The 27,146-nt window shown below is 43.4% G+C and overlaps 1 protein-coding gene across 16 annotated transcripts in view; it reads left to right on the top strand.

The window, feature by feature from the left end:
• Positions 1 to 27,146, top strand: part of ICA1 (islet cell autoantigen 1) — a 159,893-nt gene that overhangs the window by 118,063 nt on the left and 14,684 nt on the right. For 15 of the 16 annotated variants that reach the window (XM_043462707.1, XM_043462698.1, XM_043462706.1 and 12 more), the window contains 4 exons: positions 9,791 to 9,888; positions 12,127 to 12,179; positions 14,870 to 14,932; positions 15,043 to 15,075. In XM_043462707.1, coding sequence (XP_043318642.1) covers positions 9,791 to 9,888; positions 12,127 to 12,179; positions 14,870 to 14,932; positions 15,043 to 15,075 — 247 coding nt within the window. The remainder of the gene's footprint in view (positions 1 to 9,790; positions 9,889 to 12,126; positions 12,180 to 14,869; positions 14,933 to 15,042; positions 15,076 to 27,146) is intronic. The other variant, XM_043462709.1, reaches the window with a different exon arrangement.

Below are 27,146 nucleotides of genomic sequence, written 5' to 3'. Positions count from 1 at the left end.
TTGCCAGCCTCAACATGGCAATTACTCATGGCGAACATCCAGAATATCCTTTTAGACTTTCAAGTATTCTCTCAGCGTCATTACTTTACACAGCATTTAGCAGAATAATGTTTTCCCCCAAGCTGCTCCAGACCAGATCACTGCAAACAGCAAATTGGGATGCAGCTGGGTCACCGGGAGAGGAGGGGCAGAGAGGCTGACCACCACTACCACTGAAATCAGAGATGGACAAGCCCAAGCGCAACTGCTCATCCATTCATCCTTCCCATCCTGTGACTGACATTGGTTCTTCCAGGCAGCTGGTAGCCCAGGCCCTGTTCACAACAGCGCAATGTTTCTCCATCCATCTCTTCTCATTTTCCAGCTTTTCCTTGAGGGAAAAGGAAAGAATATTATCATTGTATGCAGAGTTACTTTATGCCAGGCACTCCACTGAGGGTGAAGGGCAGTAGTGTCTAAGAGAATTTCTCATGCTCCGTGTGACTCTAATGTACCAAGATTGGATCTCATAATGAATAATACTGTTAGGTTCAGCATTGACATATAGAAAGTGCATATATTTTAGTTAATCCTCAAAATAGCCTTGGGGAAGTGGGCATACTTGTTCTTGTTCCCATGTTTCAAATGAGGAAACTGAAGCTCACAAAGGTCTAGTAATTTGCCCAAGGCCACATGCTCAGTACATGGTAGATCCTAGGAACAGAGATGCTTATTTTTCTTGCATTCTGTCACGTGGTATTTCTTCCAGGTGGCCTTCTGGCCATGAGGCAGGAGGGCAGAGAAAGCAGAATTGCCACTTTTAAAAATTACCGCTGTGGGGCTTCCCTGGTGGTCTAGTGGTAAAAGAATCCGCCTTCCAATGCTGGGGACACAAGTTCGATCCCTGAACCAGGAAGATCCCATATGCGGCAGGGCAACTGAGCCCGTTCACCACAACTACTGAAGCCCGTGTGCCCTAGAGCCCATGCTCTACAACAAGAGAAGCCACTGCAGTGAGAAGCCCACACACCGCAACTAGAGTAGCCCCCATTGGCCACAACTAGAGAAAAGCCCAGGCAGCAATGAAGACCCAGTGCAGACAAATAAATAAATACATAAACATTTTAAAGGTTTAAAAGTACAGTACAGCATTTAAAAAGTACAGCTCTAAACCGTCAATTAAAAATAGCACTTTGAAGTATTCGCTTGAAAACGAAAAGCATCTTTTATATGTCAGTCTTCAGGTACCTGGAACCCATGACCTTTCCTTTAGAATTTGGAATGAAGTCCTCTCCATCTCATGGGCACTTTAGATGAAAAGGGAGTTCAGTAAATATTCTTGGCTTGGCTATTCAATATAATTTCTTAACTAGTTGTAGGATTGTAAAGACGTGGATTCAAATATTGTCTCTACTTGCGAATGGTTGACTGGCCTTAAGCAAGTTATTTCCCTTCCCCTGAGTCTCTGTGTCCATTTCAGGAAATCAGAATGACAGTATTTATCTGCATTTTGGGAGATGTGTGAGACATGGAATTCGGTACCAAACACATGGAGTACAGAATGAAGCAGGGCAAAGGCTAAAAGAGTTTTGCCAAGAGAATGCACCGGTCATAGCAAACACCCTCTTCCAACAACACAAGAGAAGACTACACATGGACATCACCAGATGGTCAATACTGAAATCAGATCGATTATATTCTTTGCAGCCAAACATGGAAAAGCTCTATACAGTCAGAAAAAACATGACTGGGAGCTGACTGTGGCTCAGATCATGAACTTCTTATTGCTAAATTCAGACTTAAAGTGAAGAAAGTAGGGAAAACCACTAGACCATTCAGGTATGACCTAAATCAAATCCCTTACAATTATGCAGTGGAAGTGACAGACTCAAGGGATTAGATCTGATAGACAGAGTGCCTGAAGAACTATGGACAGAGGTTCATGACATTGTACAGAAGGCAGGGATTGAGACCATCCCCAAGAAAAAGAAATGCAAAAAGGCAAAACGGTTGTCTGAGGAGGCCTTACAAATAGCTGTGAAAAGAAGAGAAGCGAAAAGCAAAGGAGAAAAGGAAAGATATTCCCATTTGAATGCAGAGTTCCAAAGAATAGTAAGGAGAGATAAGAAAGCCATCTTCAGTGATCAATGCAAAGAAATAGAGGAAAACAGTAGAATGGGAAAGACTAGAGATCTCTTCAAGAAAATTAGAGATACCAAGGGAACATGTCATGCAAAGATGGGCACAGTCAAGGGCAGAAGTGGTATGGACCTAACAGAAGCAGAAGATATTAAGAAAAGGTGGCAAGTACTATACGAAAAAGGTCTTAGTGACCCAGATAACCACAAATGTGTGATCACTCACCTAGAGCCAGACATCGTGGAATGCGAAGTCAAGTGGGCTTTAGTAAGGATCACTATGAACAAAGCAAGTGGAGGTGATGGAATTCCAGTTGAGCTATTTCAGATCCTAAGATGATGCTGTGGAAGTGCTGCACTCAATATGTCAGCAAATTTGAAAAACTCAGCAGTGGCCACAGGACTGGAAAAGGTCAGTTTTCATTCCAGTCCCCAAGAAAGGCAATGCCAAAGAATGTTCAAACTACAGCACAATTGCGCTCATCTCACATGCTAGCAAAGTAATGATCAAAATTTTCCAAGCCAGGCTTCAACAGTACATGAACCAAGAACTTCCAGATGTTCAAGCTGGATTTAGAAAAGGCAGAGTAACCAGAGATCAAATTGCCAACATCTGTTGTATCATCACAAAAGCAAGAGAGTTCCAGAAAACATCTGCTTTATTGACTATGCCAAAGCCTTTGACTGTGTGGATCACAACAAAATGGAAAATTCTTCAAGAGGTAGAAATACCAGACCACCTTATCTGCCTCCTGGGAAATCTGTTTTTCTTTGTTTGACCCAGGTCAAGAAGTAACAGTTAGAACCAGACATGGAACAACTGACTGATTCCAAATTGGGAAAGGAGTACATCAGGGCTGTTTATTGTCACCCTGTTTATTTAACGTATATGCAGAGTGCATCATGCGAAATGCCGGGCTGGATGAAGCACAAGCTGGAATCAAGATTGCCGGGAGAAATATCAATAACCTCAGATATGCAGATGACACCACCCTTATGGCAGAAAGCAAAGAGGAAGTAAAGAGCCTCTTGATGAAAATGAAAGAGGAGAGTGAAAAAGCTGACTTAAAAATCAACATTCAAAACACGAAAATCATGGCATCTGGTCCCATCGTTTCATGGCAAACAGATGCGGAAACAATGGAAATAGTGACAGAGTTCATTTTTTTGGTCTCCAAAATCACTGCAGATGGTGACTGCAGCCATGAAATAAAAAGACACTTGCTCCTTGGAAGAAAAGCTATGACCAACCTAGATAGCATAATAAAAAGCAGAGACATTACTTTGCCAACAAAGGTTCATCTAGTCAAAGCTATGATTTTTCCAGTAGTCATGTATGGATGTGAGAGTAGGACCATAAAGAAGGCTGAGCACCAAAAAATTGATGCTTTTGAACTGTGGTGTTGGAGAAGACTCTTGAGTGTCCCTTAGACAGCAAGGAGATCAAACCAGTCAATCCTAAAGGAAATCAATCCTGAATATTCATTGAAAGGACTGATGTTGAAGCTGAAGCTCCAATACTTTGGCCACCTGATGCAAAGAACTGACTCATTGGAAAAGACCCTAATTCTGGGAAAGATTGAAGGCAGGAGGAGAAGGGGATGACAGAGGATGAGATGGTTGGATGGTATCACCGACTCGATGGACAGGAGTTTGAGCAAGCTCCGGGAGTTGGTGATGGACAGGGAAGCCTGGCATGCTGCCATCCACGGGTTTGCAAAGAGACAGACACGACTGAGTGACTGAACTGAACTGAACTGAACACAAAATGAGCCTTTAAGACATTGCACCCCTTTTAGATCTTTAAAGTCATTGATAAAACACCTTTTGAGTACTTACTTTGAGCTTGGTACTCTGCAATAGTGTTATCTCAGTTAATCAGCACTAGTGGTAAAGTTTCCACCCGCCAATGCAGGAGACTCGGGTTCCGTTTCTGTGTCAGGAAGGTCCCTTGGAGTAGGAAATGGAAACCCACTCTAGTATTCTGGCCTGAGAAATCGCGTAGACGGAAGAGCCTGGTGGGCTACAGTCCATGGGGTTGCAGAGAGTCAGACAGGTCTTACCACACATCCATACCCACACATGTCACAAGAATGGATAACTTACCGCCTTTGTTCTGACGGGTAAACAGGGACTCCCGAGATGTAAAGACCCTGTTCCATTGTGCAGCATGAAGCTTTTTCCAAAGTCCGTCTCTTTCCACTGCAGTATGATGCCTTCTTAGTACCAATTTTCCATCTTATTTTAAGAGAATAGATTGTGTTTTTCTCTAATTTCACTAACTCCTTTGTTCTACAGTAGAATTCAAGAGTACCTTCTCATGCTAGATTAATTGTGTCTCTTGTATTGTGCCTTTATAAATTTATAGCTGCATGGGTGGGGAGGACATATGTGCTAAATATCCATAAATTGTGCACATCATCATGGCCACTGCTTTTTATTCCTCACATGCTACTAATTATACAAACACAAATGCGCACACGCCCAACTGATTCAGCATCTTTTCACCATGGCTTGCTATTTTGAGCACTTTTATTTCCTTTTATAAACAATTGTTTGGCACCTTTATATACATATCGTGTAATTAATGAGAAGTAGCCTAAGAAAATTAAAAGTCATAATTAGAGAAACTGTCACCTTCCTGTCAAACATTACATGTAAGTCCTTAGATGAGGGCTGGCTTCTGGTGTTTGCCTGTGAAATTTGTTTTGCTGAGCAGTTTTTCTTTCATTCAGATGAATGTTGCTCTTGCTTTTATTTTCCTAATACAGGAAGTAGTAACTCCCATAATTATATTAAGCTGTTTCCTCTCTAAGACACTTTTGCAAGCTCGGTCTGTGCATTTCCTCTGTCATGCTGATCTTATACGTTGTGTGTGCGCTTCCTGAAACCATTTAGGCATTGATGGAAACTATTAGCATGTCAGTGCAGCCCTAAGAGAGAAAGATTATTTGGTCTAGGAACATTCCCTCTTTCTCAGAGAGCCTTTCTGTCTTACAGGAGGCTGTATCACTTCTAATGCACTGTGATTTTCACAAGCAATTTTAGTGAAGGACCTAGAGGGTTTGGGGTTTAGAAACAGAATGCTTTGACATTTTATTTCTGGATATGGATGGGAAGGTGGCATCCATCAGTGATTCAAACTACTTCCATCTGATGTCTGCCTGGTCAGTATAGTCAGCCAGGCCTCTGAGATTCCTTTTGCCTGAGCAGATGTTCATGTCACACAGAAGATGCTGTCACCTCTGACTTTTAAGGATGCTGCAGGGTTAAGTGTTTTCAGCTGAGTTGTGGACTTGAAAATAATCTGAAGAATTTACCTCCAACCCCCTGCCCCGACTTGGGCCTTTGTCATCAAACCTGGGAAAGAGTCGTGATTCACTGCGTAGCGTATCCTGAATCTGACAGTCACACCCAGGAACTAATTTTGAGAGAGGAAGGCAGGCATGATTTGTCCTCCATAATGTTTCAGAGTTCCTCTCAGCCTCTTTATATCTTCAATGTGTGCCATCTTTGGTAAGAAACAAGTTCCATATGTGGTGGTGTGTGGTTTTTTCCATTGCTCTATAGAGGAACATATAGCTTAGTTTGGTCTAAGTCTCTTTCTTAATACAAGAGATGCCTTCTGAAAATGTTCTAAAATTGATTGTGGCAATAGTCGCACAACTGGGACTACACTGAAAACCATTGAATTGTACACTTTAAATGAGTGAATTGTTGTATATGAATTATATAGACATACATACACACACATGAGTCCCCTTAGTTCAAAATTCTGATATTTAATAATGTGCTCAGTATTCAGTTTGCTTATGATTTTACAAACCTTTTCATATTGTTCTCCTGAGCCTTAGAATGTCCTATCTAAAGAGCTCTAATTTTTGCAGTTTAACCTTATGTACATTAATTTATCAACCAACAAGTACATACACAGTACCTCTCTTGAGTGACAACAACCAAATTGTTTTAAGGACAATGGTAATAGTAGGAAGAAAGGAGTGATTGTCACAGGAATTATTAATAATAAATTAAAGTAGCAATTGGAACCGCGGCCTTTCTGTGGGTGAAGAACAATAGTGACTTAACTGTGATTGTGGTGACAGGGAGCCAACAATTGAGTCCCTGCTAATGGCCCAACGGGGGCAGGGGTTGAAAAGAAGGAATAAGTGGTTTACATTACAAAGGGATTGTCTGAGAGCCGCTGGAGTGTGGTTCTGAGGGGAGGTCAGGCTGGAGACAGAAAGGATGATAACCGTGGAGCTGTCAAGGGCATCTCAGGGGCTTAGGCAAGCACTGCGGCAGCTAGACACGGCCGGCTGAGGGCCGCCCCGGCCCCGCCAGCGCTGCTGGATACAAAGGAAATGCAGCGAGGAGACAGCCGGAGCCAACCGGCGGCCCGAGCCAGTGTCCCAGAATCTAAAAGCCAGACTTGTAGCCTCCGGAGCACTGGCTGGAAATTCTCCTGGCTTCACTTTGACCAGGGTTGGACCACTCTATGGAGAACAAAACTGCTGGAAGTGGGGTGTGTGTGTGTATATGAATACAATGGCATGATTGGCAGCTCAATTGAAAAGAGTAAGTCCTTGACATCTGTTGAACTCCTCGTTGTGGTTGCACATTTCCAAGATACACTTACACATGTGTGTCCAGCTTTTAGCAGACGTGTGTGTGTGTGTGTATGTGTGTGTGTGTGTAGAGAGAGAGACAGAAAGAGAGACCAGCCAGAGTGCAGCCCGTATTCCACTTGCCTCATTTGTCCCAATGCTGCCCTTCACAGCATTTCCTGCCCCCGGCCAGGATCGTGGATTCCATTTAGTTGTCCTGCAGTGGAAAGATGGAAAAATCAAACGAGCATGAGGAAACTAATGGGGGAAAAATGTTAAGTAGTGAGGAATGTGAGTCAAGGAAAGGAACGGTCTCCCTGTGTGACCCCTGCTGACCTCTTTATCGGGGTCTCATGAGACTCTTCCTGTTGCCCCCTTCACCACAGCCCAAACAAGCCAAGCTGTTTCTACCTCTTGGCCTTGTGGTCTCCCTGAGCTGCCTGTAGCTGGCTCCTTGGCGCCATTTAGCTCTTAGTTGAAATATCACTTCTAAAAGAGGACATTCCTGCAGACGACGATCAATTAATTTCTAGCCCCCTATTTCACTTCTCTGCCTGGACCCACCACTTGCTTGCTGATAATTTTGTCTGTCTTGTGTGCCATGGATCCCCAGCACCCAAAACAGTACCTGGTCCTTGGTATGTGCTCAAACACTGCTAACCAAGTGTGCTAATCTAAATGTCCAGGGATAGGGAATCATTAAAAATGATGGCAGTGGTTTTTGGTTGTAGTTTATGCAAGAAAATGCTTTAGAACCCCGATCAGGGGACATAGATTGAAAGAGAATCTAGATTATTGACAAATGAATGCACATTTATATTTTTAATTCAATATTAGTGTTTAAGATATAAAATCTTTCTTACATTCTGCACTGTAATTGTTTTGAACATGAAATGTCTACATAAATTGGTTAAGAGGACATCTATGCTCTATAAAAATATCTACTATACAAACAAGGATTACAATTATGTAAGCAGATGAATATGAAAATAATCAGAAAGGAGATATATGAAAATAATAACTCACAGTTTTAGGGAAATGGAATTATGAATAATTTTTCCTTTTTTCACTTCCCAAACATTATACATGTGGTTTTGTCATTTTTCTAATTTAAAAAATATTTTTAAGAAACAAAACCTAGTATAGAATGTGTATAATGAAATATTAATAAGACTATATGTATCTACAGTTTGGAGATGGGCTGACTTTCTTGAATTTGGCATGCTCAATGAATGAGGCTTTATGGAAAATGGTAGTAACTGGGGGCTTTGCAAAAACTGATAGGACTTTGAGTATAAACAGTTAGGTAAAGAGAGTTTTTTAGACTTCCCTCGTGGCTCAGCAGTAAAGAATCCACCACTAATGCAGTTCAATCCCTGGGTCTGGAAGATCCCCTGGAGAAGGTAGTGGCAACCCGCTCCAGTATTCTTTTCTAGAGAATCCCATAGACAGAGGAGCCAGTCCATGGGGTCACAAAGAGTCATACACAACTTAGCGACTAAACAACAACAACGAAAATAAAGAGCTTTTTAGGTTAAAGCAGCAGAATGAGCAAAGATAGGAAGAGAGCAACTTGCACATAGGAGACCAGGAGGAGAGAAGCCTAATTGAATGGAAAGTCTCTTACAGTTGGTGGGAAGGCGTTTGGAAGAGTAGGGTGGGAACACATTTTAGAAGATCTTAAAACTTGGTTAGAGAAGTTTAAAAATGGAAAGAAATAAGAAATTACCATGGGTTTGTGAGAAAAAGAGTAACATGATGACCTGGGCACAATAGGAAAATTATTCTGGCAGGAAGGGTGACACCAGCATCCATCTGATGTCCATGAAAAGTGGAAGTGTTGGTCGCTCAGTCGTGTCTGCCTCTTTGCAACCCCGTGGACTATAGCCCACCAGGTTTCTTTTCCATGGGATTCTCTAGGCAAGAGTACTGGAGTGGGTTGCCACTCCCTCTCCAAGGGATCTTCCCAACCTGGGGATCAGACCTGGGTCTCCTGCACTGCAGGCAGATTCTTTACCATCTGAGCCACCAGGGAAGCCATAGCAGACTCCAAAATCAATCCCAGCTCTGCTCTGCTGAGACTCAGCCTGCAAACCATCTTTACCCAGCCCTCTGGTCACCCATTGGTGAATGAGAAGTAATTGCCTCCTCTGTGTGTGTGTGTCATACTAGAAAAGTGAAGGATGAGAAGGAGGAAGATGGGAACAGAGAGGTGAAAACCCAAAGGATGAGGACTTGGATTTTAATAGTTATAAGAATAGAAGCAGGATAAGTATCTTGAGATACTTCCTTTGTGTTTGAATTATAATTAAGGCCAGAAATAGAGATCTTTTGTGTAACTCACTATTCAGTTGTTAACAGGAATGTTTTGCTTTTTCAGGCTTTGTCACTGGTGTACAGTTCCTAGGCACTTCCTTTTTTTTAAAAAAAAAAAGACAAAAACAAAACTTTTCCTTAAATATTTAATAAACTTTAAGAACAGTCACTCAAAGAAATTATTTGCCAAAACAATACTCTCACCCGTTCTTAATCTATGAAGATTTAGATGCACCCTCTCTGTCCACTTGTGGGAATTAACTTGTCAGAATATGTTAAGCCACTATTTTGGGTTTTAAAAAAAGTGGGGGGAGTTTGTTTGCTCTTTGTTTTTCAAAAATAAGCTGTTTTAGATTGCAAAATAGCAAACAAAATTAAAAATAAAATTGTCTCATCTTTGAGGGAGAGCAAACTTCTGTTCTGTCAGTGTGTGGGCTGCAGACAGAACAGAGTGTTTATCTTAGCTGCATGTTAAAGATGGAAAATAAAGTTAGCAATTGCCAAAATGCCTTCTTTTGAATAACTTATCACAAAAGGGAAAACATAAATCTGGTGACAAAACAACTCTCCTTTACAAGCTCATATTTCTTGGATGGGTCTGAGAACATAACATTTCATTGCTGTTGACTTCATTGGTTCAAGGTTACCTCCCTAAACGTCTCATTCAAGGTTTGATGACTTGGTCCAGTGGCAGTTGAGTTTTTAACTGATGTTTCTTTTGCTTTTGTTTTCTTTCCTGTTATCACAATCAAGAGCTTACAAGACCCTATGAGAAAACTGGTGGAGAAAGAAGAAAAGAAGAGGATCGCCCAGCAGGAAAGTGCAGAGGCCGTGGCGGAGGAGCCAAGTCAGTAAGTAACCACCCCTTCACTGGGCAAACCTTCCTTCCCACAGGTAAGGGCTCACCTCCCTCCCTGGCCGTGTCTGCTGGGGTCTCTGGCACAGGGTGATGGCTTTCTTTCCTCAGTTCTCAGAGTAGATGTACTAAAACAGAGACCAGACTCCTCCCCACACATATTCCTCTAGGCAGGGACTCACGTGTCCCGGTAAGAGACCCATACTGGGGTCTTTAGGAAGGGAGGCTTGAGAGGACTTGACTGGGGCCAAAGAGGCAGGCGTGCCTGGGGCTCCTGGCCTGAGCCCCAGGCTGTCACTCTCTGGGGTGCCTGGACCCTGTCTGTTCCTTCATCACCATCAGTTTTGAGGGCCTGTCCTAGATGGGAAATCCCCGGCTTCTCACTCACAGGAGGAAATAACCATGAACTTGCTTCACAACACGTGTAGCCCTCTGGGGCTCTCCTACACAAGTGTTGGGTTTTGACGTTTTGTTTTCTACATACAGACCTTCCATTTTCTCTTCTGTGAAGCGGAGAGCAGCTTTGAGGGTAGGAAGGGACTCTCCATCTTGACTTCTTGCCTCTTTATAGAGAAGGTGCCTCCAGTCATTTTAAATACTTTTTAAAGATGAACTTTGCCACATACATGGTGTATAATTCCTAACCTCATACAGCAAGGAGGAGGTTTCAGTGTGAACCTATGCTTTTTCTGGTTAGATGACATAGCCCATGAGAACGGGCTGACCTACGAAGGCAAAGTAGTTCGCCTGACCTCCATTCACTCTTCCTTGTCCACACAAAAAAGTTTAGATGACAATCTTGTGGTAAAACAGGCTTACATTTCTACTGGGTTTCAAAATAAGTTCAGATAGATCTTTTTTGTCCAGCAGAAATATTTGCTGCCTATAATGGCCCTCTGTAATTTTAAAGCAAGTACGAGAAAATGTCTTTTTTGCAAAACAAAGACAATTTTTTATTGCAGGAACAACTATAGAATGTGGTCTGAATCTAGTACAGTTGACCCTTTTAGGTGGAAGCAGTTTAACCTATTACCAGTAGTAATGGTAATCTGGGCTTACCTGGTGGCTCAGATGGTAAAGAATCTGCCTGCAATGCAGGTGACCTGGGTTTGATTACTGGGTCGGGAAGATTCCCTGGAGAAAGGAATAGCAGTCCACTCCAGTATTCTTACCTGGAAAATTCTATGAACAGAGGAGCCTGACAGGCTATGGGCCGTCGGGTCACAAAGAATCTGACAGGACTGAGGACTAACACACGATGGCAATCCAACCGCCATTCAGTGAACACCTACTGTGTACTAAACACAAAGCCAGGTGTTTTCTTCATGTCGTCTCAGCTCATTCTCATGATGCCCCTCCATGTGATCAGGGTAGGCTTCTCCCTGTTGTGTTACTGACGGAAGCGAGCTCAGAGAACTTAAAGGTCTGCCCACAGCCCCTGTGTGGTAAGGGGCGGGGCCTGCAGTGAGTTCTGGTGCCTTCTTTTCACCTTGTGTTACTGAAATCAAAATAAAGCATTAACTTTTACTCAGAGAGGAAGAACCACCCAAGATGGTGTGGATTAGTTTTAATTAATTTCATATTTCTTCATTATTTTAGTACTTCCTCTTTAACGCTCAAGAAGTATAACCCAGTAACTATTCTTAATGACATTGAAAATTTCATAAGAATTTTGTTCAGAAATGGTAGGTAAAGTGAACCTCATGCTAGGAGGGAGGTTCAGAGGCACTGGCTGGATCTCAGGACAGTGAAGTGTCTCTGCCGTGACCCTCCCCATGAATAGTGAGAGTTCAGTAGGTGACAGTCTTGTGAATTTGAGAGTGATACTGCTTTTAGCCTTATGTACAGTAATTTAGCTAAACTCCTGAGGTGTCCTCTTCTGTAACTACAGAATCAGAATAAACACTCACTTGTCCATCGGTTTTTTAACTGTGTTTTTAAAAATGATGGTAAGTATCTATCTTTGTTATACCTAAATACTGACTTAGATGTTTACGAAATATGTGCCTTAGCATGAAACCAAATCCAGATGTTAAGATACTACTGAACACCAGGGACAGGAGAAAGTCAGCAAATTTATTTCTTCTTCCAAAAATGTATAGCATGTAAATGGCTATATGTTCGTATTTTATGTGTGTGTAAGTATAGTAATAGATATTGTACAGAAGATCTGACTGTCATACATATGACATTTTCAGAACAACGTTACTAAACTTTGTTTTTTAATTTTAAGGTTAATTTCACTAGAGGATGAAAACCAGCACAAGGAATCCTCTAGTTTTAAGAGTAAGTTTCGATTTTTTTTTTTTTTCAGAATTGCTTCTGAAATACTACTGCACTATAGCCAACCCATTTTCTTCTCTTGTCAAACTCCTTCTAGACCTTTTTATTTCCAACTGAAAAAATTATTTACTTTGCTTCTTAAGAGTTTAAAGTTCAAATATCAGTGCTGCTGACCCCAGAGTATTATGGAGAGAGGCTGTGTATTTTGAACAAAAAAACAGCCATCATTAGTCATTTCAGCAGCAGCCTGTTGGGGGGCATTCCAGTTGAGACTCGGCGGAGAGCTGTTTGCTTTACAACAGGTAATAGCATTGCTGCGTTACCACTACGAGCTGTAACTGATGTTTGGGCCGTGGAGATGGTTGTGATGAGAGCACGTGGTGACATTGGGGGGTTTGATTTCTGCTGTGTCATGGGCTGGGTGCTGGTCATTGTTGGGAATCCGATGGGAGGGCTCAGACTCTGCTCTTCCAGGGAGTTCCTGGGCCTGCTCTGTACTAGTGAAGTGTAAAAGTGAAGTGTTAGCCGCTCAGCCCTGTCTAACTCTTTGGGACCCCATGGACTGTAGCCCACCAGGCTCCTCCTCACTGAGTGACACCAGGTCCCTGGGGCATACTGACCCTCCTCTGATCCTGAGGGATCACAGCACTCGTGACCCAGATGCTGTGGTGTTGGAGGGCTTGCCAACAATCCCCGCCTCCTGCCATCACAGCCCGCTCTTTCATCGGCAGTTCTCTCATAAGGAGCATAGGGTAGGGTTAAGTGTGATGGAACTCACAGGATGGAAAGCTGAGTCTTTCACTGGGACTCGAATCCTTGGAGATGAAGGGAACAGTCTTACATACTGTGAAGAGATCGGAAAGGACCTCAAACGCCTGTTCAGCCTGGCCCTCCCAGGACATGCACACCTCCACTCTGCTCCGTCGTCTCCTGGAGGCCCGACAGGCAGAGTACACCCTGGAACCCCCCCTCCCTTCCATCCTTTCCCCCAGACTTTGTCTTCCTTCCATCTTTTTTCCTACTTTTCCAACCACTCCACCTGCTTTATTCTTCTTCTCCCATTTTACTGCTTCATTTGCTTTTCCTCCATCTGTCTGTGAACAGGAAAAATAAACTGTCACCTTTCTGCCTCCACAGCTTGACTTCCTGTCATCCTTTCATACTTGTTTGCCTTCCTTCTTCACATCTTTGTTCATTTGTTCAGCACATGTTTATCTGTGGCGGGCATAGCTCGGGGCTCTGGGTGTTCAGTGGTAGATCCTTCCAACATGGGGCAAACTATTACACAAGTTACTGGGTAACCCCAAGTTGGGTGAGTGCTACAAGGGCTGTTTACAGGTATTTGTGATTGGGAGCCCTCACCTGTTTGAGGGCATTGGGGAATTATCTCAGTCAAGGCTATTGCAAGACCTATCAAAGCAAAAGAAACAGCCTGCGTGAAGACTGTGAGCCAGGGAGAACCAGGAGAAGGTCAGAGAAACAAGGTCCTAAAGCATGAGGGAGGCAGGGAGGAAGTGGCAGAAGAAGGCAGAGAGGCAGGCTAGCCATGTACGAGTTCTCTGAACAGTATTGATCCACACCCACCGACCTCAGGATCATGCAAGGCCAACAGCCTGAATCCTGTGGGAATCTTAAGCAGTTGAACAGGAAAATTTTACTTTTGTGGAAACATGTAAACTCCAGTTTATTATGTTTGTATTCAAGGCATTTATGCAACATGTGACAACACCGGGGGATGAAGTTTTCTCTTTGTGCAGTATGTTCACTTGTCTGTGGTAGTTGCATAATATTTTGAGATTGTACCTGTTGATTACCCTGTTTTATAGATACATAGAATGAAATCCATTAGAAAGAAGTGCCATCTGTCTTTCATTCTGGGACTTGTAGAAAGTCTAATGTACATATGAGCAAACCAAGTTTTAAGGCTGTGCTGTTGTGTACACACACACACACTTTATTGGGCAGAAGGCACAAAGAATTCCTGCATGTTCCTTGCCCCCACACATGTATAGACACCTCCATTAGCAACATCCCCCACCGGGGTAAATAATCAAATGAACCAACATTGACATATCATTATTACTCAGATTCCATAGTTTACATTAGATGTTGTACAGTCTGTAGGTGTTCACAAATGTATAATGGCACATATCCATTGTTACAGTATCATACAGAGTGGTTTCACTGTCCTAAAAATCCCCTGTGACTTCACCTATTCGTCTTCCCCTCCCCCAAACTCTAGCAACCGCTGATCTTTTCACTGTCACCGTTGTTTTGCTTTTCCCAGAATGTCATATAGTTGGAATCTTGCTGTGTAGCCTTTACAGGTTGGCTTCTTCCACCCAGTAATCTGCCCTTTTATTTTAGCCCGGCCCATGTGACTGAGGTTCATTAGCCCCAGCAACTTGTCCTTGGGTACTTAAGTCACACATGTGTCCCTGGAAGGAGAATTGTTAGATCAGTGGCATATAGTTATTCTACCAAACAAAGCAAGGATTCAGGGCAGTTAACTCAGCGTTCATTGAGAGCCAGTTGCTTGACTAAAATGTCATCTGAGGACCCCTGCTCCTTCCTGAGTGAGTTTTCAGATACATTTGTTCCTGAAGCATGTGCTTTCCTTATAGCACATTAGTATATGAACTCACACACCTTTCTGAAGTGGTAATAACCAAATGCATGTGTTTTATTTACAGCCGAAGATAGAAAAAGTGTTTTATCTGCCTTAGACAAAAGCTCTACACATAATGCATGCTCAGGTAATCCAGATTAAGGAAAACAACTCAATTTTAGTAATTTGACTCAAAGTCCTTACAAAATGAAACTAACATAATTTTCTTTTCTTTCTTCTCCTCTAATGAACCTGTAGATGAACTTTTAGACATTAAACCCGAGGAAGGTGGTAAGATTTATGCATTTCTTTGGGGTTATAATTTGTTTAATATTTTAAATACTGTGGTTACACGCAGGCAAATGCAATTTTTATCTTTTGAATAGCTTTGCATTCCCAAGCAGTTGTTTTTAGGTAACTGCCATTTGTCTTTATGGAGTGAAGTAAAGTGAAAGTTGCTCAGTTGTGTCTAACTCTTTGCACCCCATGAATAGTAGCCCACCAGGCTCCTCTGCCCATGGGATTCTCCAGGCAAGAATGCTGGAGTGGGTTGCCATTCCCTTCTCCAGGGGATCTTCCTGACCCAGGGATCAAACCCAGGTCTCCTGCATTGGAGGGAGATTCCTTACCATCTGAGCCACCAGGGAAGCCCTCGTGACTTTAAATATGCTCACGCACAAAGAGTATGTGCAGATGTGTTGTCATTACAATGTTCAAACCGCTAAAGCTAACAGGTGCTATGTCAGAGTAGAAAAAATGTGGCTTTCAGAATCAGACAGACCTGACTTTTGAATATGGTTCCCTTATAAATAATCTCTATGGCCTCAAGTAACTTGCTTCATCCTTAAACTCTTTTAGCCTCAGTTATTCTCATTTGTAAATTGGAACCAGTAGCTACAGTCTTGCTGGGTTACTGTCCGGTTCGAAGATCAAGTATGCAAAGGGTCTTTCATGATCTCTGACACAGGGACACTGTCTAAGTGGTAAGCAGTTGAGATGTAGGACTAGAAATGTTGCCCTGCTGGGGCTTCCCTGACAGTCAGTGGTTAAGACTCTGAGCTTCCACTGTAGGGGGCATGGGTTCAATCCCTGGTTGAGGAACTAAGACCCCCACATGCAGCACATGGCATGGCTAAAAATAAACAAACAGATTATAAATTATGAGTTTATATAATTTTCAAAAAGAAAAAAATCTAATTATGAAAAAAATAAAAAGAAATATTGCCATGCCGATGCACAGTGCTTATCTTCATTGAACCTTAATTAAATGCAGAGGGAAAGTTTGCTGGCTAGGTCCCACATCCAGGTTCACCAGACCTAAAAGTCATTTACTGAGTAGCCCCTCACAGGAGGTTCCAGAACTGTGGGTCTGGATGAGACATGCCTAGTTTTAAGTGATCCCAAGAAATTGAGTGTTTTCAGCTTGCTCATCGCATTTGCTTTTCATCCTACCAAGAGTCTCCTCCTAGTGATTTACCATAGGTCCAAAATATCCCTGAGATTGTCATCCAAATTCTGGAGTATCTCTTGCCCCAGGTGATTGGCATACAGTCTACCCTGGACTCACAGGTTTCTTTCAGGACTAGAAGTGGGCCAAGATATCCTGTCGGCCCTAGTTACCTAGGGCCGAGGATTTTCTCTACCCAGTCTTTGCTTGATTTGGATTTAGTTCCCAGAATGTGAGAGGAGAGAGTCTGGGAAACAGAGGACATTGGTTAAAGTTTTTTTCAAAATTGGAAAGGCAACACAACTCTAGCATTTAAGTTTCCAGGGCTTGAAAAAAAAGTTTCCAGGGCTAAGGAATATAAACTTGAGGGCAGAAACCTGCTTTCCTTATTAATTTTTCACCCCACTGTGCAATATTTCATGAATGTCCATGTGTATTTTATCAGAATGTCTACTTATTTGTGAATGCTGAAATCACATAAGATTATGAAAGTAAAAAAGCAAGTAATAATGCAGATTGCCATTACATTGCCTATGTTTTCATAAAATCATTTCTCCCTTGGCTTAAGGGTAGAATTTTGATGAAATAAAGGTGTTTTCAAACAAATTAATTTTTGGAGGAGGAAATAGTTCAGTCTTACAAACTGAGATAGAGATAATAATGTAACAAGTAATAGGTGCCTACAATCTAGCTTTAGCAAGTCTTAACAGTTAACGAATTATTCATACATAAGCTTCAACTTATTTTGATAGGAATATGATTTCTCTTATTCCCAACCTCTTGTTTATATAGCTTTTCCTTTGTTTTTATTATCTCCTACTTAATTTCATTATTTTAATAAGCATAATTTTTGAGTAGGTGGTGTGTTCACATTAGTGCAAAAGCAAAATGATAATAAAAATGTATACAGGAAAAACAAACCTCTCACCCACATTACTGCTGCCTACCCTCCTATCTGTTCCAACACTCCCTCCCCTCTTGCATCCCTCCAATGTTTCTTTCCACAAACACAAGCACACTTGAGTCCACAGCCTCATGTTTCCCTTCTTATGAAAAAAAATTCTTGCTCTTGGATTTTGATTTTTTTTTTTTAACTTGGTCATAGTAGTACATGGCTAACCCAGTAGTCATGCATTTCTTCTCAGAATTTAGTCAGAAATGCTCCTGCCCAAGATGCAGTCATGAGCTTCTTCCATCTCATGGGCCAAGATTCATTGGAATAAGATTGCTATCTTTCTCCTTATTTAAAACAACTTCCACACCTCATTGGTTTTTAGGTACAATCTTTGTTTCATCGAATTGCAGCTCATAGACTTTTTTTTGAGCACTCAATTTAATTCTGAAGATAAAGAGATGAACATGCTCTTCCTCAAACTGTGTACTCATTTTCAGGCAGAAAAACGTATTTACAAATTTTCTTGGTTAAATGCAGTTTGACATAATTTCTCCTTTCCCTGTATCACTGCCAGCCCACAAAGCTCTCCTTGAGTCACAAGCCATTCTTTCCCTCTATCTGCCTCTTCTGCATCTGCAGCCCCTGGGGTAGCATCAGCTTAAAAATTACCACAGCCGCAAGTATAAAAATATTCTCTCAGTGTACAAAGAACTTGAGGTGATGGAAGAAGAGAACGCTCTTAATTAGTTGACTTCCAAATGTGTGCCCTTCGGAAAACTGCCAGAAGGGCCAAATCCCGATTTAAAATGCTGGTTGTAGTATGTAAGACATTAAATAATCAAGAGTTAAAAAGAGCTTAATCCAGGGAAGGCTGACTTTATAGGACTGGCAGTAGGGCTGTAAGCTCGAGCAGTCTGCTGCATGAGGAACCATTCACTCTCAGTGGTGATTCTGTTCAACAAGTCAGTCCTGGTACGATGTTGTCAGAGAGCAGACCACTTCTGACAACAGCAAGGACACAATTCTTCAGGAATCATGGCCCAGAAAATCACTCTGACTCAGTGTCATAGTGAAATGTGTTTTCTCCTACTAAATAGATAATGAAATTAGAAGATGCTTGCTCCTTGGAAGAAAAGCTATGACAAACCTAGACAGCATATTAAAAAGCAGAGATATCAATTTACCAACAAAGGTCCATTAGTCAAAGCTGTGGTTTTTTCAGTGGTCATGTATGGATGTGAGAGTTGGACCATAAAGAAGGCTGAGCACCAAAGAATTGATAGTTTCAAATTGTGGTGCTGGAGAAGACTCTTGAGAATCCCTTGGACTGCAAGGAGATCAAATCAGTCAAGCCTGAAGGAAATCAACTCTGTATATTTACTCTAAGGACTGATGTTGAAGCTGAAGCTCCAATACTTTGGCCACCTGATGCGAAGAGCTGACTCATTGGAAAAGACCCTGATGCTGGGAAAGATTGAGGGCAGGAGGAGAAGGGGCCAACAGAGGATGAGATGGTTGGATGGCATCACTGACCCAGTGGACATGAGTTTGAACAAACTCCAGGAGATGGTGAAGGACAGGAAAGCCTGGCATGCTGCAGTTCACGGGGTTGCAAAGAGTCAGACACGAGTTAATGACTGAACAACAACAAATAGATAATGTAATGGAAAACCAATATTTGGCCAGTTTATACAAACATTTCAAGTGAAGAAGAAACTGAGTTACATTTTGAAATACTTGGAAGTGGCTCTGAAATCACCTTGTGACCACATGTGACGATCCTTAGCCTCAATTCATGGGTTATAACAGGTAGAAATCTTGTGTTCCTCAAAGTTGGGCCAAGAAAAATAACTCTCAGATAACTGAACAGAAAGTGGTGGCATAAAGCAGAAGAGAGTTCCATCAGCTCAGCTCACCTAAGTCTGCTAACTTGGTTTCATCCAAAGGATCCCTCTCTCAGATGGGACTGACTAAATGAATTTTAGAATTTTTTAATTGTTCATATTATAGTTAAAATGTTTGTCTTGGGCTGCTTGCTTGGTTTCTATACAGACTTGCTATTCTGAATTCTGGCCAAACTTCAGAATGACTGAGACCCTCACTCAGTAGCTCCCACAGGTCTGGATGAGAAGCTGTAGCTTGAATCAGTAACACGTGTTTCTGTCACTGTCCCAGGTCTTTCCCAGTCATTCAGAAAAGTCTCCTTTGTATGTGTGTGCGTGTGTGTGTGCGAGTGCGTGCACATGCACCAATCGCATCCGACTCTTTGTGACCCTTTGTGCTGTAGCCCACCAGACTCCTCTGATATTCCAGCAAGAATACTAGAATGGGTTGCCATCTCCTCCTTCAGGAGATCTTCCTGACCCCGGAATCGAACCTGACTCTCTTGTGTCTCCAGCATTGGCAGGCAAATTGTTTACCAGCTGAGCTTCCTGGGAAGCCCCTCCTATACTTACCCATGTATGTGTAGCTGACTAGGGATCTGACTGCTTCCTCACAGCTATGTGGCAAATTCTAAACTCCTTGTCTTTTCTCATAAACTTTCCCTTCCTGTCTTCCTCAGTGTCCTAGGGAGAAAACGGCTGGGTTGCTTCCTTTCATGAGCTAATGGTGCACTTTTAAAACCAAGTACTGTTCTTAATTGATCACCTTATAGTCTGGAGTGTTCCGTGTAGATTTACCCATGGTCCAGGTATCAAGTTTTCTAGTAAGATTGCTTGCTTGTTAAATTCTAATTTTACAATGGAGGACCAGGCTTGGGGATCATGAAAAAGTATTTCTGAGTGCCTACTCAGGGTCTAGCATTGTTGGGGTTTTTTTTTTTTTTCACTCGTGGAGGAGGAATTTTTTGTTTTATTTTTTGTTTGGCATGTGTGTGTTTGTGGGTGTTTGTGTCTCAGAGAGTGGGTGCTGTGGATTTTCCTCCATCTGCTATTATTATCCATGTCTTTTTTCACCAGAAGGGAGATTTTAGAAGTATTCTTGAATTCTAAGCAAGTACAGTTTCTTCCCAGAGGCTTTTATAAGGAAGACTTATTTTTCTTGTTAGTTTTCTAAGGTGGTTTCCTACCCATCTTTGTCCCATGCTGTCTTCTGGGTGATGTGAGGATCGTGTTGGTGTTTGGGGTTTTTCATGTGTGTTTCAAGTGTGAGGCCTTTACAATTAGTCATAACATTGAGAGCGGGGAGCCGGGAGCAAACCCAAGCGCCTTCCTGTTTCACACACAGATGAAGGGAGCTGCGTGACATTTATCTGTTTGCTTTCCTGTGCTCTCATTTTGGGTCTGCGCTCTTACGCGTCCATCTTCCGTGCTCCTCATTTCTGCTGAGGTCATGAAACCCGGCATGATTTCAGAAATGTCACCTGAATGGGCTGTCACCCCTTCCCCACCTTAATTTTCTGTCACCCACAGTCGGAACACGAGCACTTCCTCTGAATGTCAGTTTTCACTCATTGAAAACTCACTGGCTCAGAATCAGTGTTCCTGAGGAATGTTTTCCCAGAGACATAGGGTTTGATTTTTGAAGCCTTGGGCAGAGCAAGGCAAATATGATGAGAGGGTCTGTCATCTTGGCCATTCTGCCATGATGCCTGCAGCCAAGAATTTTGCCTAGCAGCCAGTAGAGCTATATGACCTTAGAAACCCTACAGACTTTACGAAAATTTAAATATTTGCTTATATTTGGGATCCTTAAAAGGCTCTGAAGTGTTCAGCACTGAGAAAACCTGTGCACCAGGGGTCCCTAGCCAGATAATCCATAACTAATAAATTAGATGACCTTGAGGTCATCTAGCCTGGGTCTCTCTTTCCTCATCTATAAAATGAGTTTGAGGAGATGATTTATAAGATCCTTTCAGTTGAGTATGACTCTGCCCTTTGGGCATTTCACTGGGAAAACAGCAGGTTCCTAGATGGGAAGATGGGGGAGCATGTGTGAGGAATGGCAGGCAGAAGAGTGTTATCGAACCATAGGCTTCCCTGAAGGCAGTGTTGGTGAGCTGTGGAAAGGGCTACCTTAGAGCTTGACTGCAGAGGTCCTGAGCCCACGATAAGGAGCATCACTTCACTCAGGAAGCAGAGGGGGCCATGGATGTTATTTGAGGAAGGGAGTAATAACCTCACAGCTGAATTAAGCAAATGTATACAGCAAGAGGGGCTTCCCAGGTGGCGCTGGTGGTAAAGAACCTGCCTGTTAATGCAGGAGACACAAGAGGCCCAGGTTTGATCCCTGGGTCGGGAAGATTCCCTGGAGGAGGGCATGGCAACCCAGTCCAGTATTCTTGCCTGGAGAATCCCACGGACAGAGGAGCCTGGTGGGCTATGGTCCACAGGGTCGCAAAGAGTCAGACACGGCTGAAGCAACTGAGCGCGCACACACACACACATACACATACAACGGGAGAGTGTCTTTCATGGAACGCCAGCAGGCTCAGCAGTGGGCCAGCCCCAAAGGGCCTCCAGGCTGGAATTTGTCATCAGAGTTTCAGGAAAGCATTTGGAATTGGAGACAGGGGTTTGAGACTGTTCCCAGGTGACACTAGAAGCAGGAGAACACATAAGATCTTCTATGTAGAGAATGTAGGGAAGAGAGAGGTGATGGCTTAGGAGGAAGTCTCAAGGGCAACCAGAGTCGGAGGAGGCGTCAGGGAAAGTATCATCAAGAAGACAGGAGGACATCCAAGAGAGCCACTTCCTGGGACCCCAGGAGACCCAGCATTTCCAGGGTGGGCAGTAGTGCAGAGTTCTGAAGAGACCAAAGCAGCCTCAGAGTAGGTGCTTGGAACCTGCCATGAGGACCTCACTGCTAACCTCCAAGAGGGCCACTTCAGTGTAGAGCGGGGCCAGGAACTTGATTACAGATAGACCCAGAAAGAGTGCTGACAAAGTGGCATGGCTGGCTGTAGAAGGAAGAAGAAACTTGAGCAGTGACTTGACAGGAGGCGTTGGGTAAAAAAGTGAAAGTGGAAGTGTTAGTTGCTCAGTCATGTCCGACGCTTTGCAATCCCATGGACTTATAGCTTGCCAGGCTCCTCGATCCATAGAATTCTCCAGGCAAGAATACTGGAGTGGTTGCCATTTCCTTCTCCAGGGGATCTTCCTGATCCAGGGATTGAACCCAGGTCTCCTGCATTGCAGGCAGATTCTTTACCATCTGAGCCACCGGGGAGATGTTGGGGGAGGCTGCAGTAACTGCAGTATCAGGTGAAGACTGACACTGTCGGAGTGTGAACAGACTCGAGGCCCGGGAGAAGCCTTGGAGGATGAATGATTACAGATGCTAGAGTTGGAATAATGCGGGGGGTGGAGCAGGCTTCCCAACACGGGGAGAGTACAGTGGGGGCCAATGTAGCAGGGGAAAGGGGGGTGCCTGAGGGATCATAGAGTTGGAGGGCAAGCAGTGAGCATTGGAGTATGTCACATAAAGTATTGGCCTTTATATTTGTAGTCATGTCTGTGATTGGGTGACTGCTAGGAAAGTAAACCTGGAGACTTGAGGAACTAGCAAGGGCATGGAAGGGGGCTTGGAGGCCCCTCTGTGGATTGGGCACCTGCGATCTCCGTCACCCTTGTTCATTCTTCAAGACAAAGGCAGGGGGCTTCCTTTGTGGCTCAGTGGTAAAGAATCCACCTGCCAGTGCAGCAGACACAGGTTCGATTCCTGGTCCAGGAGGATCCCACATGCCGCAGAACAACTCAGCCCGTGCATCGCAACTACTCAGCCTGCACTCCCGAGCCCAGGAGGCGCAAGTTCTGAGCCCACAGGTCTAGAGTCTGTGCTACAGCAAGAGAAACTACTGCAGTGAGAAGCCTGTGCATTGCAACTAGAGATTAGCCCCCGCTTGCCACAGCTAGAGAAAAGCCCGCGTAGCAATGAAGACCAAGCCAAAAATAAATAAATAAAATCATTAAAAAAAAAAAAAAAAGACAGAGACAGGATGGGGCTCAGAAAGCCAGGATTGGTACTTGCTTGTCTGCAGGGGTGGAAGCCCTGACTCCCGCTGTAGCTCTCACCGGCTTCTTATCGTATCTAGCTTTGCTCTCGTTTTCTCACAGTTGAGTTGAATTATTTCCAAAGAAAATGATAGCATGATTCTTAAGAGCCGACTGACTAGTGTTACTTTTCAAGTCTTGACTTGTCTGGTTACAGACCTAAACCTGAACTTTTCTGTTGGTAATTATGTTTTTCTTACGAGTGATGTAGAGTCATTTGAAGCATCTTAATTATCAGGGCTATAATTGGGAGGTTTCCCTGCTTTCTGGTTCAAGTCAGTGTCAGTTTCATTGCTTTCAGCTAACAAGTTTTCTTCAAAGAGAAAATAGCCACAGTTCGGCCTGCTCTGACTGTGAAATAACCAGGACGCTAAGTAATAGGCCACTTTCCATGGTTGTGTGTGTGTGTGCCTGTGTATGTGCATACCGAGTCAAGTCTGGCTATTTGCGACCCCATGGACCCTCCAGGCTCCTCTGTCCATGGGATTTCCCAGGCAAGAATGTTGGAGAGGCTTGCCATGCCCTTTTCCAGGGAATCTTACCGACCCAGGGACTGAACCCTAGTCTCTTATGTCTCCGGCATTGGCAGCCGGGTTCTTTATCAGCTGAAACACCAGGGAAGCCCCCTTTCAATTGAAGACCTCTATTCAAAACCAGTTCTGCACAATAACATCCCCCCCCCATGGGTCCTTTTTTCATTTAGTCACTAAATTTGTGTTGTATAGGATAGATTATTAGTCAGGAATCATTTAGTTGGAAGTAACAAATTCTTCTTTGAACAGTTTAGCTTTAATAGGAAAAGAGAATAGAAGACTGTATGGATATTGGTCCATGTAGCTGAGGATACACAGTGCTGGATTGACTTCAAGAAAGGCTGGATCTGCCTGGATTGGGAGGGAAGTTTGGGGGAGAATGGATACATGTATATGTATGGCTGAATCCCTTCACTGTTCACCTAAAACTATTGCATTATTAATTGGCTATGCCCTGGTACAAAATAAAAAGTTTTTAAGAAAAAAAAAAAAAGAAAAGCTGGATCCAGGGGCTTAAAGAGTGTTTTCAGGATTCTCTTTCTAACTCCTAAAGCTGTTTACATCCCTGTTAGGCTCCATCATCACTGAGAGCCTCAACTCTGCATCCCTAGAACTTAGAATCCCAAAGAAGAGAGCCCGGCTTCCTCCCGGCTTCCATATTCCAAACTCAGGGAAGCCCCGGGCTTGTGCCCACCCTCGAGCCAGTCACCATGGCCTGGGCAACGAAGAACTCTGGCGAGCCTCGGTCACGGGTCCACCTGGGATGAGGTGGTGAGGCATCTTAAGTGGAGTCTCACCAGGATGAGGAGGAGAAGGTGTCTCCCCAGAGAGAAAGGAAAGAGGGGGAGGAAAGGGATGCTAAGTTAGCAAAACCACAGAGGGCTCCATCAGATACCACTGCACACAACATAAACAGTGAACACAAAGGTAGAGCTTTTCCAGTCTATAGCTATTGTTGTTTTCGCTTTATTTTTATTGGATGATAGTTGCTTTACAATGTTGTGTTAGTTTCTGCTGTATAGCAAAATGAAACAACTATGTGTTTCATATACATAGTTATATATACATATAACTATATACATATATACATGTACATATATATATACACATATGTATATATATATCTTCTTTGGATTTCCTTCCCCTTTAGGTCACAGGCTGTAGTTATTTTCGAAAGACTCTCCAAGTTTATTATTTGCTGTTGCTCATGCTGGTCATGCTCGTCCCTGGATTGACATCTAGATGAAAGCAGGGGAGGCTGCCCTCGGGTTTGACCCAGCGGAGGGCTGTAAAGTGACTTTGGGAGGAATACACACAATTGTGAGTGTTCCTTCGAAGTCATCTCTTCCTCTAGGGTCTAGACATCGCCTTGAATTGGTTCCAATAAAGGGGATTTGGTTCAGCAATCATCTGGTTTCAGACAGGCCAGAAAGGACACCGTGAGAAAAGGTTTGGGCAATTAGGTCCAACCGAAAGTAGGAAGTACTGAGCTCTGCGAAGTGAATGTGTGTAAAAAGGCTGCTGCTGAGAGAGACTGAAGGAGAAGTGGGAAGGGACGCCCAGATGAGTGTTGGCGACACGCCCTGTCACAGCCAAGGCCCCTTCCTGCGCTCCCAGCGGGGAGCAGCCTCACCTCTCCTGCAGGCCCTTCCCACCGTGAGCAGGCCTGGGTGGTTCCTGAGCGCCCCCGTCACCGCAGAACCGGCTCGGAAGCCGGCATAAATAGAACGCCATCTTCCTCATCTTCTCACCACCACACCCACAGGCTAGATCTTGGTGCAAACCTCTGTGATAACACAAACAGAAGAATGCTGAAATTAGACAGTTGTCCAAATATGGTGATCCTTCGCCACTATTTTTAAACCACAGTGATACGAAAGTGCCTGTATTCCTCCCCCCCGCACACCCGCCATGTATAGACAGTCTGCTCAGCACACTCCAAATCTCCCCAATCTTTCTATAAAGTGTGGTTGCAAATAGATCCAATAAAACCAATGGAGATAAGAGCTTTATTTAATTCATAAGTGAAGACTTTAAAAAAGTATCTCATATATTTGAGGAAAACCTCTTAATCTCACTGTGACAGTATCAGCATTAAAATCTAGCTCAGAGAAAGTATAAATCATGATTGTTCCTTCTCTTCATGACTTACAACAAAAATGTTTATAATTTCCAAGTGGCAGTTAGATATCACAACAAAGCCAGAGTTAATAAACCTATCAGTTCTTAGTTTTTAAACTATGTAGAAAACTCAGTGACAGGTTATAGGATTCGTGATAATTAACGCCTCCACTTTACTTGTGCTCACTATTTAGTATTTTCTCAGTGTTTATGTGGTAAGAATCAGTCTCTTCTTTAAAGTCTTTCTTCTAGACCAGCAGTGAGGTTTAAGATATATTCCTTTTGATCTTCCTGAGGATATCCCAAAGTGGACATTATTAACATTATAATTTTGTAGATGAAAAAACAGAGGCCCAGAGGGGGTAAGGATTTCAATCAAGTCATACGGCGAGGAAATGATGGTCCCGCGTTCACTCCTCTGGTCCAGCCAGCCCTTCAGGGCTGTGTCTTTGGCCTGTGAAACTCATCCTTTAGTGTTTTGCCCTATTTTCCTGTCATCCTTCCGCTGCTGCCCTCAGGCAAACCAGACCCACCTTTCCTTTGCTTTATGCAGTTACGGTGCCACAGAGGACGTCTTTCTTGGTCGTTGTTAGACTTCCTGACACCTCTGCTCCCTGCTGCTAGCCCCACTTGGCACTAAAGCCAATTTACTGACACAGGATGTGGTGAAGGAAAGTACAGCTTTTATTGCAGGGCCAAGCAAGGAGGATAGGCAGTTCATGCTCAAAAGGCCCAAAGTCCGTGATCCCTTTTAGAAGAGGTGTGGGTTGCAGGGTGCCTCTGATCGTCCTGTCTGCTGGGTCACTCTGGGCTCTGATGAGGCGCCCCTCCTCAGGCCGGACGGCAGGGCAGGCTGCCATGCGGTGCTTCAGGTGTGGATGCAGGGCTTCTGTGGGAAGATTCAGGAAGCTACAGAAACCAGAACTAAGATCTCCAACATGCCTTCAAGCCTGGCTTTGTTTCATATCCAAGAAATGTATTGATAGTAAATTTGTTTTTATCTTAAGGAGACACCAAAGCTCTATAGAGTTTTTATGGAAACTATATGAGCTTCCCTGATAGCTCAGCTGGTAAAGAATCCACCTGCCATGCAGGAGACACAGAAGATGTGGGTTCGATCCCTGGGTTGGGAAGATTCCCTGGAGGAGGAAATGGCAACCCACTCCATTATTCTTGCCTCGGAAATCCCATGTACAGAGAAGCCTAGTGGGCTACAGCCGAGGGGGTCACAAAGAGTTGGACACGACTGAGCACATATCCATCCATCCATGCATCCATTTCAGTGCAATTCTATTGATGCTTTGAAGGAAAGGAAATGAGGAAGAACTAAATAAGGATCTGCTTGCCCCACTTGCGCTAAAGCCAATTTACTG

The sequence above is a fragment of the Cervus canadensis genome, chromosome 3 (genome assembly GCF_019320065.1).
Source record: "Cervus canadensis isolate Bull #8, Minnesota chromosome 3, ASM1932006v1, whole genome shotgun sequence".
NCBI classification, from domain to species: Eukaryota; Metazoa; Chordata; class Mammalia; order Artiodactyla; family Cervidae; genus Cervus; species Cervus canadensis.
This window is presented reverse-complemented; position numbering and strand designations above follow the sequence as displayed.